This window comes from Myotis myotis, unplaced genomic scaffold (assembly GCF_014108235.1).
Source record: "Myotis myotis isolate mMyoMyo1 unplaced genomic scaffold, mMyoMyo1.p scaffold_m19_p_8, whole genome shotgun sequence".
Classification (NCBI taxonomy): domain Eukaryota; kingdom Metazoa; phylum Chordata; class Mammalia; order Chiroptera; family Vespertilionidae; genus Myotis; species Myotis myotis.
The window spans coordinates 77,928,768-77,949,136 of NW_023416390.1; the positions used below are offsets into that span (position 1 = coordinate 77,928,768).

The 20,369-nt window shown below is 50.1% G+C and overlaps 1 protein-coding gene across 5 annotated transcripts in view; it reads right to left on the bottom strand.

Moving 5' to 3' along the window:
* The window catches only part of MGAT5 (alpha-1,6-mannosylglycoprotein 6-beta-N-acetylglucosaminyltransferase), a 352,200-nt gene that overhangs the window by 202,722 nt on the left and 129,109 nt on the right, over positions 1-20,369 (bottom strand). For 4 of the 5 annotated variants that reach the window (XR_004969483.1, XM_036320247.1, XM_036320246.1 and 1 more), the window contains exon 2: positions 10,427-10,794. Coding sequence is in view for 4 of the 5 variants with exons in the window: in XM_036320247.1 (XP_036176140.1) it covers positions 10,427-10,667 (241 nt within the window). In the remaining variant the exon portion in view is untranslated. The remainder of the gene's footprint in view (positions 1-10,426; positions 10,795-20,369) is intronic. The other variant, XM_036320245.1, reaches the window with a different exon arrangement.

Here is a 20,369-nt window from a genome sequence, read left to right on the forward strand (position 1 = left end):
GGCAGGCAGCGCTGGCCCCTTGGTACCTGGCCTGTCCTCTTGAGATTGAACCTAGAGGACTACTAAGGAAGCCTTTTCCCAGTTTTGCCCCGCCTCCGCCACCGATTGACTGGAGTCTGAGGGCCAGGAGGAGGGACCAAGAGGTCAGCCTTTCAGCCGCTGCCAAGTCACCGCTGCCACTGATGGACCAGTTCCCACTCCCTCAGCTTCCTAGCCTGGCGTGGTCAAGCCTTCGGTCGTTGTGGACGTTACGACCCTGGCTCTTTATTGTATAGATGCTCTTTTTCTGGGTTTGGGGGTATAGAGTACTTTATTTTTTATTTTTTATGATATCGAGTGCTTTATGGAATCTGTAAGTATCCAGAATGGAGTTCTTGGCCGTTCTCCCAATTTTCCTAGCTAGCCAGCTGCCGAGTAGGACCAGCCCTTTAGCCCTCTCCAGAGGAGGAAAGGACTGGGGCTCTAGGAGCTCAAGCCCCCGCTGCCCAAGTTCCCCCTCCTGACCCCAGGGCATCTTCCCTGGAAGCAAAGGGCAGCCTTAGCACAGCCTACTCCTAGCTCACCACCCACACCAGAAACTGCCCCTTCACACGCCCCTCACCCGGCTTATCTCACAGCCCACAGAGGAACCGTCTCTTTTGAACAAGGCAATAACCATCACATCTCCTGTTTCTAAAATGCCAGTCACTCTGTGGAGCTAACACACCTTTAGAAAGGGGCCCAGTGAGGAGCCCAACAGCCTCTCTCTGGAGGCCAGAGGAGCAGTTCTCAACCCGGAGAAGCAGTTCTCAAAGCCGCTGGAGTTTCTGGTGGGTAAGCCTGCTGTTGGGTCGGAGGGGGTGGCAGGCCTGCCTTCCTGTGGGGCCGAGTGTTCCTCCCATGGCTGGCTGGGCCTCACCGACTCAGGGCAGCCACATACGGAGGCTCCCGAAGCCCAGGCTCAAGTAAAGCAACAATGTCAGGTTCACCCGGCAGTTCTGTGTGGCCGGTAACAGACGCAGGTGCGTGCAGGCTGGGGTTAGTGATAACTCACAGTAACAAACACTCTCTACCAATCTAAGTGCTCTAATTAGCTTGGTCACATGCAATCCTTATAGCAACCCTATGAGGTAAGTATTATATCCTCTGTTTTACTAAAGAGGAAGCAAGCTCTCAAAACATCAACACCTTGCCCGAGGTCACCCATCTAGTAAGGAGCCCTCGCACGAGCCGCATATACACACTCTCTAGCCCTGGCTGCCTGGCTGGTGTGGTTCAGTGGGCTGGCGTGTCACCCCGTGCACTGTGCACTGAAGGATGGTGGGTTTGATTCCTGTTTGGGGCACATACCGGAGTTTTGGTTTGATCACTGTTCGGGGGGAAGTGAGATGGGGGGGGGGGGGGCGCATGTACAGGAGAAAGCCAATCGATGTTTCTCTCTCACATCAATGTTTCTCTCTCTCTACCTCTTCCTCTCTCTAAAATCAATAAAATATTTAAAATAAATAAATAATATAAATAATCACTCTCTAACTGCTTTCCAGCATAAACAATGGTTCCCATGACAGGATCCTGCAAAATAGCCACTTGGAGCTTCCCGGGCATGGAATCCACAGGGAATCTTTTCTCATTTCCTGTCTCACTGAAAACATTGCTCTGACTTTCAAAGCAGCCCCAGCTGTAACAGTGTGGTACACGGAGTCCTGGGTGGGGGTGGGGTGAGGCTATTCACTCCTGGCTCCTACTGTGCACCAAGCACTTGCTCAGCTCTGGGGAACATAAGACAGAATCCCTGTGTTTGTGGGCTCACATTCTAAGCGAGGGAGAGAGATGACAAAATGCAACACATGGGATGCTAGGTAGTTAAGTGATGAGAGGAGTGAGGATGGAGCAGGGGGGGCCTGCTTCAGTGAAGGGATGGCACTGGACTGGGCCCCACTTCTGAGCGAGAACAGGAGAGCAGCGGCAGGCCTTCTGGAGAGAGGCTTGTTGCGGGAGGAGGAGCAGTGCAGAGACTCGAACAGGAAAATGCTGAGCCAGGCCCACAGCCAGGCTTGGAAGACAGCTGCGCTGCCCAGGCAGACATGAGAAGGGGGGCCAGCTCGTTAGGTGGCACAGTCCTGACGGAAAAAGCCCACCAAAACAGAGCAAGGCAGGAGGAGCTGGGCCACAGGCCAGTGAGGAGACCGGCTTTGGGGCCTCACACATGCTTTCCCTTCTGAAGTCAGGGCGTGACGTGAAGTGGCATGGAGGAAGGAGCCTCGGTGGCAAAGAGACTCTAGCTCAGCGGTTCTCAACCTGTGGGTCGCAACCCCTTTGGGGGTCGAACGACCCTTTCACAGGGGTCGCCTAAATACATCCTGCATATCAGGTATTTACATTACAATTCATAATAGTAGCAAAATTATAGTTATGAAGTAACAACGAAAATAATTTTATGGTTGGGGGTCACCACAACATGAGGAACTGTATTAAAGGGTCGCGGCATTAGGTAGGTTGAGAACCACTGCTCTGGCTCCTCCCAGAGACCCACATTCCCAGAGACTGCACTCCTGTCCAACACTCCCAGGTCCTCCTCCACTCTGGGACTGGCTGGTGTGTTTGTGACCTCATCCTGGCCCAGGGCGGGGATGCTGGGCAAGGGGTTGCTGGGCTGGGGATGTTGAGGGGGGGATGCTGGGCTGGGCGGAGATGCTTAGGTGGGTGAGGATACTAGGCCAGGTGTGCTGGGGGAGGGATGCTCAGGGAGGCTGGTGGGGAGGATGTGGCTGGGGATGCTGGGCAAGGGGTTGCTGGGCTGGGGGTGTTGAGGGGGGATGCTGGGCTGGGCGGAGATGCTGGCTAGGGGTTGCTGGGCTGGGGGTGTTGAGGGGGGATGCTGGGCTGGGCGGAGATGCTGGCTGGGGATGCTGGGCAAGGGGTTGCTGGGCTGGGGGTGTTGAGGGGGGATGCTGGGCTGGGTGAGGATACTAGGCAGGGGGTGCTGGGGGAGGGTTGCTCAGGGGAGTGCAGGGGCGGATGCTGGGCTGACTGATCTCTACCACAGCAGCATTGCTGGAAAAGCCCCAAGCCTCAGAGAGGCTCTTTTTTGGTTTCTAAGCTTCTTAAAGCACAAAGCCCTTCCTGTAACTGCACCAGCCATGTCACCACGGAGCAACCTTGGCCCGCAGACACACGGGGCGTTTTCCTGCAGCTCCAGGCCAGAGCGGCATTGCCCTGGGGGCACAGGCTCTGCCTTGGTGATGCTGTTTCCACATGAGCCAGCCCTCCAAAAACAGTCCTGCACCAGCCTTGCAGAAGAGGCAAAAGGAAAACAGTGAAAACCCTGTAGAGGCTCCTCTATCTGATGAACTGCAACTGAAGTTTTTCTTCTTTCTGGTAGATGTGGAATGGAGCATGTAGAAGTGCGGTCTGACTCTCACAAGGTGGCCTAGGTCTTCACCTCAGGGGAGGGGCTACCTTTTCGGAGGAACCTCAGGCAGCCATGCCCACGTTCCCCAGGCAGGGGTGGAGTGTGTGTGTGTGTGTGGGGGGGGGGGGGGGGGGGTGGAGCTTCCCTTTGGCTTTTGAGCAGAACCAACTGAAAATGGTGCTAATGTCTTGAAAATGGGCACCTCCAGGCCAACCAAGGCCACCTGAGGCAGCTACTGCACCATGCTCCTGACCAGCAACCTAAGCCCTACCCTGTTCCTCACGCCACCTCAAGGAAACAGAACTTCCTTCCTCCTTATACCCCCTGCACCCCCCTGGCGGTAACAGTAGAAAATAAGCCCAAGCTCCACCACAAGAACTCCCACCCCTCACCTCCCTCCCTTCCCATCAGACTGAGATCCACAGCCCACATGGCCCCCTGCTTGCTGCCCCCGCCCCGCCAACAGCAGCTTCCACAGGCTCCTGCTCACTTGCTCCAGCTGCAGCAGCCCCTGTTCTGCCTGGAGTGCGCACGCAGGCCTCTGCCAGGCCCACACGCTGCCTTCTGCTGGCCGCTCTGTCTCAACCTCCCTCTTCCCATTCTGCCCAGCAGCTCCTTGGTGTCACCTCCTGGGAGAGATTTTCTTTGACCTTCTCATCCAAAGTAGCTTTTAAAAAAAATCACATCTGGGCTGCTGTGGAGTAGCCTCCACTCTCACAGCTCCACTAATAAACTCACTTTTCACTTTAAACTAAAAAAAAAAGAAGAAGAAGAAGAAGAAAGAAAAAAAAAGGGCACATCTCCTGGGTCATTTTTCTTCTTGGGATTTCTGATTATCTGACATGGTCTTGTTTATTATTTCTGCCTCCAATATGAATGCAGCCTCCACAAGAACAGGGACCTGCCCAGCTCTTTCCAGCTGTAGCAACAAAACTCTGAGGGCACTAGCATGGACATCCCCCAAAGTGCCAGGCTTGATGGATAAGAGCCAATCAAGGGGGCAGTCTAGGCCCAAGAAATGCAGGGAACAGGAAACAGGAGGTAAGGCGGAGCAGGCAGGCCAGGAAGCACAGGCATGTAGACCTGGAGGTTAAGGGGAGCAAGAAAATGGGATATTGGGGGTGGGAGGCACATCCACCTCAGCCTGAGCTGGTGACAAGTCCAGAGCACAGCGAGGCAAACAGATGAGAAAGAGCAGGGTTAATAAGTGGATGGATCACCCCAGGTTTCCATTCCGGTTACTGAGAGACACAAGTGGACCAGGCCTGTCTTAGATAAGAGGTGACCACTGGGAATCAGAATGTGGGTCAGGCCATCGGAGAAAGAGATCAGTTCACCTCAGAAACAAGAACGGCATTGACTAGGGTGAGTGACACCACTCATGACGCAGATCCACCAAAGTCACGGACAGGCATGGCCCTGCCGGCTGGCCTGGGGGACAGGCGCTGTGAGGCTGGCCTGCAGAGGGCTCTGGCTCCAGCTCCTCTCAGGAGTGACAGAGCCGCCCCCGGAAATGCCAGCCACACCCCGAGAATGAATGCTCCCACTATTCCACAGGCTGCTGGGACATCTTCCAGTCACCATTTTTGAATCACTAAATCCCAAAAGTTCAAAAGTCTCTTTTCCAATCACCAAAAAAGGATGGGGAAAGGGAGGTGCTATTTGAAAGTTCTGTGGATTGAGGCCCAAACTTGATAGGCAGCAAGCACGCAGCACCTCCTTCACGCCTCACGCTGACCTGGCAGACAGGGAGCCACATCCCACTCCACAGTGGTTCCTGCCACCAGGGCCCCAGCCAACAGCTGCTATTTGGCAAAGCCAACTGGCTGGCTCCAAAGCCCATCCCCCCAACCACTCAGCTCTGAACGTGCTGCTCAGAGGCACTTCCAAGGGACCGAAAAGCACAGCACTGGTGCCTCGTGAAGATGTCTTAATGAACTCAATCACAAAAATGAGGAGTCTGGAGGACACCAAAAATATCCTGTAGGCAGAAAGACTGACCCCGGGACTGTCCAGAGCAGGGGCTGAGATTTTGCCCAAGGAGCAGACAGGAAACATGTTAGGCTGTGTCATCTCAGTGGCAGCTATTCAGCTCTGACACTGTAGCTCAAAAGCAGATTCAGACAGCACATCAAAAAGGGGCACGCTGCGTTCCAAGACGCTTCCCACGCCTTAGACCAGAGATTCTCAACTGGTGTGCTGCAAGAAGTCTTACAACATGCAGTACCCGACTACTTGGTTGGGATACTGACCTCTTTCCCCTTAGATTGTCAAATAAGAAAATGACACCAGCCAACACAATAACCACTCGGTATGAATGAATCAACATTATACCTTTTTTTTTTCTGTCAGATGGGCAAAAATATATTTTTTAGTGTGCCACAGAATTTTAGTAGTTAGTTTATGTGTGCCATGAGATGAAAAAGGTTGAAAATGCTGCCTTAGACCATGGGAGTCCTGAGGAATTATTTAGTCAAGGACAAACCAAACCAGATGAGTGTTTTAGAATGAACTATGGTCACTACTGAAGGATGGAGTCAGCATGTTTTACCTGCTCTGTGAAATAAAAACTGGTTTTATCATGGTTCTCACTTATTACAGTTATTACAAACAAATGGGAGAGGTTGTGTTTCTATAAAATCTTAATTGCACAACAGGCAGAGGTCTGAATTTGACCCAAACTCTGCTGCTCTGGGATCTCAATTCAGGGATTCTAATAAATCAATAATAATCTGGTATCAGCTACTACTGTTTTTCAAACATCTGCCCCAGAGTAAAAACTCACTTATAGCATACTAAGAGTCTCTGATTATACCAATGTGGGAATAGGAAAAGGAAGGGTATTTTTCTTTTTATATTAAGGGGATTCATTCAAACCTGAGACAGATCCTAGCCATGGCATCAGCTCTTCACTCCTCCAGAGCAGACAGCTAGGCAGTGCTCTGTACCTGGACTGCATTTGTGGGAGAAAAAGAGACTGCAAACCAATGACTCACACCTCCTCTTCCCCACTCCACCAGCTAAACCACTGGACCATCTTCTAGTCTCTGCATCTCCATGTGACATGTGACATCAACCACTGACATGACCATGACTGGTGCTGACAAACTGCAGAGGAAGCGCCATCACCAGGATGGCTCTCCAGTTTCCTAGCACTTGATGTGCAATATACCACCTTGTTCAATCCAGCTCCGGGTGCCCAGAACTGGAACCCAGGAAGAAGGCTAGGCTGGCAGGTTTTAAAGAACAAGAACCAGTTATTCACTCTAGAACTCCCAGAAAATATGCTGGCAGACAGTGCTTGCTATTCCCACCCTAAGTGCAGCGGTTCTCCAAGGTGGGTAGGGGGACTTTGAGCCCCTATATCTGGAGACCTTTTCTTACTGTCACAACTGGGGAGGTGCTACTAGTGTCCAGTGGGTAGAGACACCAGGGATGCTGCTAAACATCCCATAATGCACAAACAGCCCGTCACAACAAAGAATTATACAGCCTAAATGTCACCGATGCCGAGGGAAGAAACCTTGACTTAGGATCCCACCACGTAATGATCCCAATTCTTCAAGCAACACAAGCACAGTCCAATTAAATTCCAGAAACTCAGCTCCAAAGACCATTTTGATTGACATGTCAAGCTGATTAGATGACAGAAAACAGTAGTGTGAGTTAAGACTTGCTGATGGCACCTGTGTGGTTGTTTCTTTGTGGGTTTTGTGGAAGAAAAAAGAATTACTTTGCTAAGGGTCATCTGTAAAGGGAAGAAGAACACAAAAATTTCTAAAATTTCTTTGAGCTCCAAAGGCCTATGATTAAAAGGTGGTTGAAATTCTAACAGACTACTCTGGGGGGTTGGTAACTTTCTTTAAAACAAACAAACAAAAACAAAAACATAACATCTATGGGAGGCTGAAAATCTGAGACCAGATCACTGTCCTTTAGACCAGTGGTTGCCAACCTTTTGGACCTCACGGACCACCAGGGGTCTGCGGGCCACCGATTGGCAACCGCTGCGTTAGAGTATAGCAGAAGCCTATCCTGTGAAATATTTAGCAGTACACAAGAACCAAAAACAGTCAAAACTGGAGAAACTGAAAGTCTATATTTACCATTCATGTGCTTCCTCCTTCCCATGGAAAACATTTGATAGACTGAGATAAACAGAAGGAGGAAATTACTACTGACTACTCGCCTTTTCTCCCAACATGGATACACTGAACCAGAAACCTGAAAACAGCATGTGTTTTACTTGTTATATACTGATTACATACTGGTAGTACCAATGGTGACAATCTGCTTTATTTATTTCTTCTGGTGGTTTGCTTAATATACGTAGGAAATACAGGATGAGGCAAAAGTAGGTTTATAGTTGTGAGTACGAGAAAACCAGAGTTTATATTTGTATTATTATTTATTAATTAGAAGCCCGGTGCAAAAAATTTGTGCATGGGTGGGGTGTCCCTCAGCCCAGCCTGTGCCCTCTCGTTATCCAGGACCCCTTGGGTAGTGTCCTAGGCCTGGCAAGGGATCAGGGCCTATCAGGGCTTTCCTTCCCCCAGCTGCCGGCAGCTGACCCTGGCCCTGCCCCCACTACTACCACTGCTTGCCATTGGTGCAGTGCTGTCCCCCCTCCCCAGCCGCAAATCGCCTCCCTCTGTGGGTGACAGGGGTGGGGCATGATCGCTTGGCTGGCCTGGGCCTCTCTCTGTGGGGCGATGGTGGGCGATGGTGGAGCCCCCTGACCAGTCGCATTGCACCCGCCTTGGCTGGCCTGGCGCCAGTGTGTGTCATGGCACGATCATCCAGACGGTTGTTCTTCTGTTCAGAGAGTCGGTCAATTTGCATATTATGCTTTTATTATAGATTATTATAGATTACTAGAGGCCCGGTGCACAAAATTCGTGCAGGGGGGAGGCAGGTCCCTCAGCCCGGCCTGTACCCTCTCCAAGCCAGGATCCCTCTCATCATCCGGAACCACTGGCTCCTAACCACTCACCTGCCTGCCTGCCTGATGCCCCTAACCACTCCCCTGCCAGCCTGATGGCCCTAATTGCTCTCCGTTGCCAGCCTGATCCCCCTAACTGCCTATCTGCTCTCCCCTCCTGGCCTGATCGCCCTAACTGCCTATTTGCTCTCCCCTCCTGGCCTGATTGCCCTAACTGCCTATCTGCTCTCCTTTCCTCTCCGTGCCCTTTGTGATGGCATCCCAGCCAATTTGCATATCCCTCTGTTATTAGTATAGATTGTATTGTTTTCCATATGAAGAACTGTAAACCTACCTTTGCCTCACCGTGTATTACAGAAGATCAAAGTCAATGAGTAATTTAAAAATGCGCCCTCTAAAAACAACCTAGTTGTTTTTTAACATAGGCTTTCAAAATAGAATCTTTTATTAATCCATCAGATCAGAAAAAGTGGTATTTTATGTAGTCATATTAAGAGCCAATGCCTACAGACACTGCCAAATCTTAAAGCAGACAGTGTGATCAAATAGTAGGCACTGAAAAAGAATTTCCACATTGTATGTTAAAAGCAACCATTTTCTCCTTACCAAAAGAATACATATGCAATATTAAAAGCTTGCCGAAACCGGTTTGGCTCAGTGGATAGAGCGTCGGCCTGCGGACTGAGGGGTCCCGGGTTCGATTCCGGTCAAGGGCATGTACCTGGGTTGCGGGCACATCCCCAGTGGGAGATGTGCAGGAGGCAGCTGATCGATGTTTCTCTCTCATCAATGTTTCTAACTCTCTATCTCTCTCCCTTTCTCTCTGTAAAAAATCAATAAAGTATATTAAAAAAAAAATAAAAGCTAACCAAATTTGCTGGATCCTTTCAAAAAGAAATACATATATATATATGTAAAGCTGAACATGATTTCCTGTGTCTGAATCCAGCTTCCACCTGTTGCTGTACATTTCCAGGAATCACATGATTGGGTCCCAAGATGGAATACCAACCTTTTCCCTCACCCAATCCCATCTCCTATCTCATTTACATTATATCTCAGGGTCTCAAACCCTGAGGCCACCGAAGTCTCCATCCAATGACTAGACTTGTCCCTGAACAATGGGTCACCCCAAGAGAAGTGGCTTCTCTAGAACACAATGATCCAAATTTTACTTGCAATTTTTGCTATATACTCATGCTTTTGTAAGTACTTTGCATCTCTATATATCTGTGTGTATATATATATATTTATTTGCATATACAAAGTATCAGAAAGATCTGTACTGAAATGTTAATTGTGCTTATTTCCTAGCATAGATTTAGGTGATTTAATTTTTTTCCTTACTATATTTTTGCTGATCTCGGTTTTCAACTTTTTCTTTTTCTATATTAAGTGTAACTTTTGGCCAAAGAAAAATAAGTAAAATTCTATACATTTTTTTTTTTGTTTTTACTCAACCTCATTTCGAAAAGGATTTACAGTACCTGCCACAAAAAAGAGCAACAAGTACAAAAAGACTTCTTTTCAAGCTGGGCACTTAGTGACAAGGGCAAGGAACAAGAGCAATAATCTCTGAAGAAGCCAAAGGTTAAAGCTATTAGCCGCCGGCAGCCCTAATGTCTTGCATGCTGGCCAAGGGGAGGCACACAGGGCTCTGTGTTTCTTGGCGTCCATGGACCACTCCTCCCCAACCTCCTTACCTCAATCCACCAGTTCTAATTAAGTTTTGTTTAGGGAAAGATAATGAGAATACTTTTCTATATTGCCTGATCATACTCCCAGATGAGATCATGCAATCCAGAAATGTGTGGAGGGAGGAGGCGCTGGCTGCAAACACAAGCAGGAGAATGGAACTGCCTACCCCATTGCTCCCAGGGCTGAGTGTGAGTGTGTACCAGAGCTGAGACATTCCCAAGGGACACTGCTTAAACTTTCTAAAAGTGTCCCTCTGTGAGCAATTCACTGCCACTAAGGCAATGGCAAGGAACACACTCACTCCACGACAAGACCAAGTCTGAGAGCCCCTGGGGTCCTTTGGAAGCAAAATCACTGGGCTGCTGGGTCACGCAGCCGCCCAGCGCAGCACTTACCATAAGCGGTCATGACCCCGGCATACGGCCCGTCCACCACGTTCTTGTTTTCCTCCGCCAGCGCCTTGATGTACCTCTTGCTGAGGTCCAGGATCTGCTCACGCAGCATGGAGCTGCTCTCGGGCTGAGTCCGCTGCTGAATGGTAAAATGCAGGAGCATCATACCCCAAATAAAACCAAAAGTCACGAGGAAAAAGCCCAGCTTCTGCGAGGACAACTTCCATGGAGTGAAGAGAGCCATTGCTCTCTGGCGACTTCACCTGCCGCTGGCTCTTAAAGCGCAGAAGGGAGGCCCGGGCTCATGGTGGGCTCGGCCGTCTCACTCCGGCTCCTGCGTCTGCCGATTTCCTCTCCTCTCTTCCATCCTGCTGTGGAGGAGGCGAAAAGTTAGCTCAGCCGTCATGGCAAAACACGGTAAAACAAACCAGAGCCCTGTTTTCACTCAAATTAGCTCTAAAATGCGAACTTCCTTTTTCTTAGTTTGCCGGTTCGGTATGGTATCTTATGGTTCTTGATCTGCAAGCTAAGAGGGGAAATCTGGCAAGGCGACAAAAAGCTGTACAAATACAGAGGAGGAAACGGGCGTCTGAGTGTGTTAACAGGTGTAGCAGGGCTGTTCCAGCCTGGATCAAGTTCAAAACAGGAAGTCTGTTGTGCAAGGTGGGGAGGAGATGGAAGGATATTTGACTGAATGTCAGCAGAAACCCAAGTGGAGGGTGGAGCCCTCTCACCGCCGGCACTTTTGTGCATGTGTAAGGCGAGCTTACACAGTCATTGTTCTATGCTCCGGAGAGGACCAGAGCATGCAGCTGGAGAGGTGAGCAAGAAAGTGGATGCCCCTCAGGGGGAATGGGACAGGGAGGGGAAGACCCCCGCATTACTTAGGCATGGCCAGCTTTCATTAGCAACGTCCAGAGATGAGCTTTCTCTCTCGGGGCCACCCGGTGGCCTCTCCCAGGCACCAGCACACAGGCTATGCCAGGGGCGATGCCCAGCAGCCTTTCCGTTCTAGCTACCGTGAGTGAAAGCTGCTCGCACTTTTCACTCCCACGCTTCAGCACAGGAAGCGTGGGGCACGCGACAGCCTGCTTTCCTGTGGCTATTCCATTCATATCTGGCAAAATGAGGTTAAAGGGCATAGTTTCCTTTGCTTATCACATAGTGAGGAATACAGGGCGCTGCAGGGGCAGTAAACCAGACCCTGCCTCCCTGTGCCCCCACTCCCACCAGCCCAGCCCGTTCATCCACAGCCCAGGATGGCTCATACATGCTAAAAGGGTTGCGAAAAGCGACTAAGAAGATGTGAGAGAAATCCGATGTAGCTCAAAGGCCTAAAACATTTACTATTGGCACTTAACAGAAAATTCTAGGCCAGTGGTTTTCAAAGTGGGGTCTCTAATGCAGCAACAACAGTGAGAAATGCAAATCTCGGGCCCACTGCAGGCCTGCTGAGTCAGCAACGCTGGGGGCAGGCGGACCGGACGGAGACAGCAGCCTGTGCTTCAACAAGTCCTCAGGGTGGTTCTGCTGCTGCTCGAATTCAAGAGCCCCTGATGCAGGCAGAGAGCTGCCCTCATCATGCCACACCGCCACACTGCCAACACCAGGTGGCCTGAATTCCACTGGCACTACTGGATCACCGCTGTCCGTTCCTCCATGCCATCGCGCCCTCGGCCCTGCTGGTCTGCCATCACCACAGCCCTGCAGATGGTCGCAGGCTCCTGTCTTCACTGACCTGGTCCCCCACCTGCTGGCCTTGCCAGGTCACACTGACAATCCAGACTTCCCCATTCCTGCAGCCCCACCAGCATCAGACCACCTTTCCCACTGCGCCAGCCTAGGGGGCTCCCTCCTGGTCTGCAGGTTTAGGACACTGTCTGCTGGCCTTGGCTGTTCCTGTGTGCGACCCCAGGGGACCCTCCAAGGGACTTCCCTGCATATTTTCTCAGGGGCACAAGAAAATAGCTGGTGACTAAGTGAAGAGTCATCTGGGCACCATGCCCTTGATTCTGCCCCTCTAAGTGCAGACCAGCTGGACAGCACCTGCCATGGCTGCTTCCTACATCAGTTCCACAAGCAGATGCTGAGCACTCCAGCCACCCACCGGCCCTGGGGGCCAAGCAATGAATGGGACAGGGTTCCCGCCTTCGAGGGGCTGATGTCTAGAAGTCAATCAGCTGACTGGGTGCTGCACCAGGTCCTCAGGAAGTGGCCACAATTCCTACGTGATAACCCAGGCCAGTGAGTGGATTTCACATCAGGGCTGCAGGGATTTCCCCCAGAGAGTGCAGGAGGTGCTCTACCAAGAAAGACAGTCTAGGGGCCCTACCAAGAAACCCAGATGCTGACAGGAATTACCTGTCCCCATTCAGACAGGAAGTCACTCTGCTTCCTCGATTAATCTCCTGAGGGCACTGCTCAAAGTTGCAGCAAGCAAAGAAAAGGCCAAGGGCCAAAGGCATCAATAGAAGGAGGCACTTCTCTGCCGTGGCCTCGGGGCGAGTCGGAATCACCCAGGGGTGCATTCAGGGGGCAAATAGGTGGTCCAGAAACCCAGCCCAGGTCAAATAATTCCAGCTCAGTCATACAAATTTGAAGTGAAAATCCCTATCTCTGAGTTTAGAATGCAGTTGTGGATATTGTGGGCCTAGATTATAAGTGACTATAGAAAGACCAGAAATATTCTTTTCTCCAGTGGCATCTATAGCTTGAAATAACTGCAACTTTGTCAGCACACACAGAGAATTAGAATTCATCTACACAATTCCTTTTGAAAGACTGAATTTTTAAAAGACTTTGCAAAACTATTATTCGAGAGGCACCCCTATTATCTATAGTAATAGGAGGCCTTAGTCCTCACTGGAGGGTCGTGGTGTCATGGAAAGACCTAATGATGATCATCAGTAATGACCCCACAATTAATCAAGAGGCCACAGAACAACAGTGATTAAAAGTGGCCTATCGGGCCAAGAATCTGCCTGCTCTGGGCCTTCCAACAGCTGGAGCCTCCAGCCAAGTGGATCTGACAGGCACAGAGAGAACGAGACGTGTATCTCTGAAACCTTGTTGCCAACAGGAGCGATGACAACCCAGGGCCAGGACTTTGTCCGTTCTCCTCCAGAAGGAATTTTACAGCGAGTCTGTTTGCAGCAAGTCAAGCTGCCAGATCAGTCGCTGCCACTAGCCACCCTCACACATTTCCTCTATTCCTGTGCTTCCTGAAAGAGCAACGTTCACTTCCTTTCCCCATTGACTCCTCAGCACAATATCTGGCTCCACCTTCCCAAACATGGTCAAAGATCTTTGGCAAGTAAATGTGTCAGTTCTCTTCATTCAAAAAATAAAGGCACATGTAAAGCTGCTCAACATCAATAGCCATTAGAGAAATGCAAACAAAACCACAACGATATGCCAGTTCACACTCATTAGCATCATGGCTATCATTGAAAAAGACATAAGAACAAGTGTTGAGGATGTTGGTGAGGACGGACAGGGTACAGCTGGTGTGCAAAGTAGTTTGGCAGTTGCTCAAATGGCTAAGCCCACAGTTCCCATGTTGCCCAGACAACTCTGCTCCTAGGAATTCTCCCATGAAAAATGAAGACATATGTCCACAGTAAAATCTGTGCACTAACGTTCATGGGAGCACTATTCATAACAGATTTTAAAAAAAAAAATGAAAAACCCAAATGCCCATCAACTGGCAAATGGATAAGCAAAATGTGGTATAGTCATACAATGGAATATTGTCAATAAAAAGGAATGAAGTACTGATACCATGCTACAACACGGATGATCCCTAAAAACATTATGGGAAGTGAAAAAAGGCAGTCACAAAAGAGCACGCTTGACTCCGTTTATATGAAACTAGAGGCCCGGTGCATGAAATTCAGGTACAGGTGTGGTCCCTAGGCCTGGCAGGGGTTCAAAGTGTGAGCATCTGGCGTGGAAGGGCAGGTCCCAGCTGACCTCTGGGCCCTGGGCAGCACCTGGGCCTCCGGGCCCCCATTCCCCTGAGTCATGGCGCCCGAGTCCCCACATGGAGATGCGGTGAGTGCGGCCAGGAACAGCGTGGGCTTCTGGGCGGCCCAAAAGCACTGCACGGAAGCCGGATAGGCACCAGCTCTCTCCTGGCCGTGAACCCACAGAGAGCCTGACCGGCCCCTGCAGTCACGGTGGCTGCAGCCCAGCTCACCCAAAAAAGCTGCTTGGGTGTGGGGCAGGCTCCTCACAGGCACGCGGCACCCTGAGTGTGGGGGCTTCCCCGGTGCATGAGCCCTGGTGTCCCGGGGGAGAGTAGCAGAGGGAGTAAAAGGAAGCTAGGCGGATACCCCACATTCTCACTGCACCTCCATAACCCGCCCCCAGGTAGCTGGTGGGAGGTCGCAGCCCCCCGTCTGGGCGCCACAGGAGGTTGGTCACCACCACCCACCCCCAGTTCCCCATCCCAGCCCAGGGCCCAGCCCCGATCAGGCAATCAGGGCCTGCCGGCCACTGGTCATCATCTGCAGGGCAATCGGTTGGGGCCAGGCCCCCTCCATCCCTGGCTCCCTCAGTGCCTAGAAGCCGGGCGGGGTCTCTACCCCCCACCGCCGCTGCTGGTCACTGTCTGTGGGGCCATCAGGCCCCCGCTCGCACCTGCCTTGGCCTGGCACCACCTGCTCACCTGCTCCACCATCCTGCCACGGTCTCACTCTCATTGGGGCCCATAGGGGCCGGCAGCACCTCCACTGCCAGCTCCGTATTGCCAACACCCACCATGTTCCATGCCGCCCCCTGGTGGTCAGCACACATCATAACCAGTGGTCGAACTCCTGGTCAAGCAATTTGCATATTAGGCTTTTATTATATAGGATGTCAAGAAAAGGCAAACCCACAGAGACAGCAAATACAATAGCAGTAGTTTAGGACTCAGGGGTTGGGTACTGGGAGGTGACAGTTACGGCATGTGGGGTTTATTTTGGGGGTAAAGAAAATGGTCTGAAATGTGTGGTGATGGATGCATAATTCTGTGAGTATATTAAAAATCATTGAATTACACACTTTAAGTGAGAGAACTCTATATGAATCAAATCTCAATAAAGCTGTTATGAGAAAGTGAGAGCGAAAGAGAGAGACCACCTCGAAGTTGGGGGTGGAGGAGGAGCTGTACTTGGAGGTGGCAGAGAAGCCTCCTGGGCCCAACAAGGACCCTACCCCCCATTCCCCACAGCATAGCCACAGCCTGGCTGTGCCATTACTAAGGGTAGACCACAGGCCTTGCAACAGAAGGAACTGACATAGAGAATTTGCCACCAGCTCAACAGACATAGTTGCTCCTACAAGCTCTGGAACAACCTCAGAGGCCGCCATCAGACGGCTCCTGCCTGCCTTATGCCAATTTCTCAAACCACCTGAGAACACCCTCAAAATAGCCCAGCTCCAAGGGAGTGAAAACCAGACTGATGACGCAGTTCCTTCAGGTGCCCATCCAAGGCCCAGTTTTTATATCAGAACCTGTGTCTTCAGGGAATGCATGAAGTGGGAAATGCCTGTTCCTTTAGGTCACAGTGGTTTTCAACCTTCTGGCCCTTTAAATACAGTTCCCCATGTTGTGACCCAATCATAAAATTATTTTCGTTGCTACTTCACAACTGTAATGTTGCTACTGTTATGAATCGTAATGTAAATATCTGATATGCAGGATGGTCTTAGGCGACCCCTGTGGAAGGGTCGTTCGACCGCCAAAGGGGTCGAGACCCACAGGTTGAGAACCGCTGCTTCAGGAGCAATGCTAACCCCAACCACACAGATTTGACCTTTTCCAACAGCCTCACAGGGCAGACCCGTCACCGCTGCTGATCCAACATACACATGGGACAGTACTGCTCCACCTTAGCACACCTCTTCTGTCCTGACCACGCACCACTCGAACTACTTCACACCCGTCTTCTCCTCATCCCAAGTCTGCTCTGCTCATCCTGCTAAGGTGGGAACCCCACCCTCTCACAGCTGGACTCCGCCTTCTACATGGAGCATCCCAGACAGGGGAGAGCCTGTCCTCCTGGTGCCCTCACTGCAGGCTGCTCTGGGGAGCTTCTTACCTTAATTAATCTCTCCTGTGGGGGCTGTAAGCACCCCAAAGACAGGCACTGCCAGGAGCGGCCACACCTTGCACACAGTGGATGTAGTTAAGTGTTTGCCAAAGGAAAAGACCCGATGAGGAAATGAGATGCACACAAATAAGCGATGACCTCCAAGGCCTCATTCTGGTGTGAGCCACAAAGAACCTGACTCTCTGGGACTATCTGCACCTTACCCGCTGCAAGCCCCAACCCTAAGATCTCACCACACAGCAGTGAAAAATCACTGTGCCCTTAAACAGATGGGCTTAACTAAAGTGGTTATGATGGTAGGACAGGTATTAAAAGAAAAAAAGGAGAAGGGAAAATCTCCAGAAAAAATTCTTGCAGAGGCAGTGATTGAAGGAACAAAAATGTCCAAGATGGAGAATGGGAGGAGAAACCAGTGGGGAGATCTTCATGGAGGCTGCTCTTTTTATCCTTGGTCACCCAAGATAATCAGAGGAAGACTAAAGGGAGGTAAGAAGAAGCTGAAAGAATCCCTGCACCCAAGACCTGGAAACCTCTACAGCTTATTCTACCCCACGTCAATGCTTCATCCTCTGACGAACTCTACAGCTTTTCTCTATAAACAGGAATGGCATATTCTAGGTGAGAGCAGCCTATTCTCTTTAGAACTTGCAGAACGAGTCTTATTTTGAGTCACTAGCTGAAAGACACTCACTAAAACAACACACCTTTGGTCTTCTTAGGAAGGCTTTTTTTTAAAAAAAAAAAATCAGTTTTTATTCTGGTTTTATTATAAGCCCTATAAACTGCTGGCAGACCTGGTCTTATATAGGAGCAATGGCCTGTGTTGAGAGGACTTTAATGTCCGCATTTTTATACATATAAGTATAAATATAAGTATAAATATAAATATAAATATATTTACATATATTTCTTTATTTTAATCCTCACCCAAGGATATTTTTTCCATTGCTTTTTAGAGAGAATGGAAGGGGGGAAAGACAGAGAGAGAAACATTGATGTGAGAGACACATCAATGGGTTGCCTCCCCCATGAGCCCCAGCTGGAGCTGGGGATCGACCTACAACCCAGGTAGGTGCCCTTGACGGGGGATTGAACCCACGACCCTTTGGTGCGCAGGCTGAGGCTCTAACCACAGAGAAACACCCGCCAGGGCTTAATGGGTTTTTGAATGGCCCAGTCTCTTTTACATGTGAAGTGATCAAACCCCAGCAGGCCTGTGCCCAGAGATCTCATTCATTGGGCTACACTTGCATTCCTAGTGTGGGCAGGAAAGGAACCCGCCCCCTGGAGTGGGTATTTCCTCACATGTACAAGTCCACTGCGTGTGGTTCAGGGCTTCACATCTGGTGTCAAGAGCAAAACAAATGTTCAAATACTGTATTCAGGCTAATGACTCCTTTTCCAGAACAGGCCCTCCTTCCTGCTCTCTGCCCCCTCCCAGCCAACCTCTGGCAACTTCATGTATGGCCATCTGCACTAGAGGGCACAAGGGGGAGGGAAAACAGAAAGGAAGGTTTTGCGCTTTCATTCTGACTTGGCCTCCTGGGCGTGCACATTACTGGCAGGTGGACAAGGGAGAGGGGAAACAAAGGAGAAGGAAGCTGAGCTGCTGGATCAGATCCGGGCTTCACATGCCCTGTCAGTTTCATTCGCAAAGCCCACAGGTTCTTCACAGTTGACAGAATTTCCCATCAACAAAAAATGAAACCACAGCAACTCCAAGAATTCTGAAAAACACTAAACAAAAACAAAAAGCGTAGGTCCCTAAAAAATGAAATAAACCCATTTAACCTAGGGTTTCTTAATCCTTGACACAACTGCCCTCTGAAACCAGATAATTCTTATTAGTAGTTGCGCTGGTCTCTGCACTGAGGGGCAGTAAGCAGCAACCGTCCTCTAGCCACTAGATGCCATGAGAACCTTCCACTCCCAACCCTGACAATCAAAACTGTCTCCAGGCATGGCCAAATGTCCATGCATGAGAACCACTGTCTTTACCAATTGGTAGAACCTACCCCACAGGAAGGGGTTCAGAGAAGGCCAGCCCTCGGGACTAGCCTGCAGAGCACGAAGGAGAACTCAGGAGTCAGCCAAAGGCCTGAAGACATGTGGGCACTGAGCCCTGTGCTAAAACCAGGGGCCACAGAGAGATGAGAGGGGCCCATTCCTGGTGCTGTCTCAAGATGACTGACAGATGAGTCTTAGTTTCTCCGCCATCCTTCAGTGACAGCACTACCTTGGCACCAGCTGAGGAGCTCATTCCCAGGCTGGCTGTGCCCATTTACTAATGAGTATGGAGCATCGGGGCTTCGTTCCACCAAGATCCTCATCCATAAAATCGACAGGCAGAGAGAAGGCTTTGGGAAGACCAAACCTGGATGATGCTACATCAAGCAGTCTGAACAGGGAAAGGGCTGTCACCTGGCTCCCAGCCCAGGAAACCATGGACATGCATCATGACAGGTCGATAATGACTCGGAGGAAGAAAGGAGTAGCCTGTGAAAGCTCACAGAGTGTGTAAATTTGCTAGGTGGAGCTCGGCAGTGCTGAATGAAGAAAATACCCAAAAGATGTGCTTTCATTCAGAGCCAAAGGACGGTAAAGCCACAAAGAAATTTCATGGTACGTACAAAATGCACTTTTTTCTCGGACGATTTCTGGCAACTCATCTAGAAAATACCCACGCGTGACAACCAGCTCAAAATGGCCCCAGCAATAGAAAAAACCACCGTCACAAAAACTATCAAAATTATCTTTAAAAGTGGGGCAATGCCCTCAAGATAAAGCTCATTATTCAACAAGTGCTCCCAGACCTCACAAGCCAGTCACCCCAGCCCTGGACCCCTCTCCTCCACCTGCAGAGGGACAGGCTGGGTGCTGGCCTCCCCCATGAGGGTTCCTGCTGCACTGTTGGCAGAAATAGGACAGCCCTCCAGGCACCTGATTTCATACACCACCAGGTTCAAATCTTTTTTTTAATTAGCTGATGTGACAAGGGGCGAACATATGCATGTACATACACACACAATCTGAGGTGACTACTCAAAGCCTGATCACATCTAAACCTTGTAATGAATTTCCATCTCTTCTAAAACGGTGACAGTAATTGCACATGGAGCTCAAGGCCCCAAGCTTTGTCAGATCCTGGGTTGTAAGGCCCCAGCTCTAAATTTTCTTAGGGAAGGACTCAACTATTGAATGCAGGTGGATAAACTCACTTGCCTACCAATTTATAAACCCAGGTCAACTCTCATAAATATTGCAAATATCTTGGGTCAGCCTGACTGGGATCTGGTCACAAGCCCTTGGATTACAAAAATGTTGAATTAAGTCAAATGACCACGGAGCATCTCCGAAGAGTTTCCTGCCCTCCGAGTTAAGGAGTGCCTAAACCAGGGCCTTTCCACCTGATGCACTTCAGAATCACCTGGGCTCCTTTTTAAAAAATATAAATGCCCAGGTCTCATGCCGGAAGATTCCGATTCCCTTCATCTGAAGTGTGGCCCAAGCAAGGGTATTCTTATTTATAAGCTGCCTGGGTGATTTTAATGCACAGCTAGAGATGAGAACTAATACATCCAAGAACTAATGTTCCTTGTACCAACTCTATGGGTCCTATCTAGTGGGACCCAAAATGGGATCTATTCCAATATTTCACTTAAACTTTCTGCTCTTCACAATGTAGATCCACTGGCTTACAAGACAAGCCTTCGGCAAAGGTACACTGGATTTCTCCTTAGAGAATCGCGAGCTGGTCTTCCCAGGCTAGTGCCCAAGGGGTCCTGCCCAAGGAGGCAGCTTTTCAGGAAGAGCTCATCCACCTCGAAGTCCTGTGAGATCACCACCCT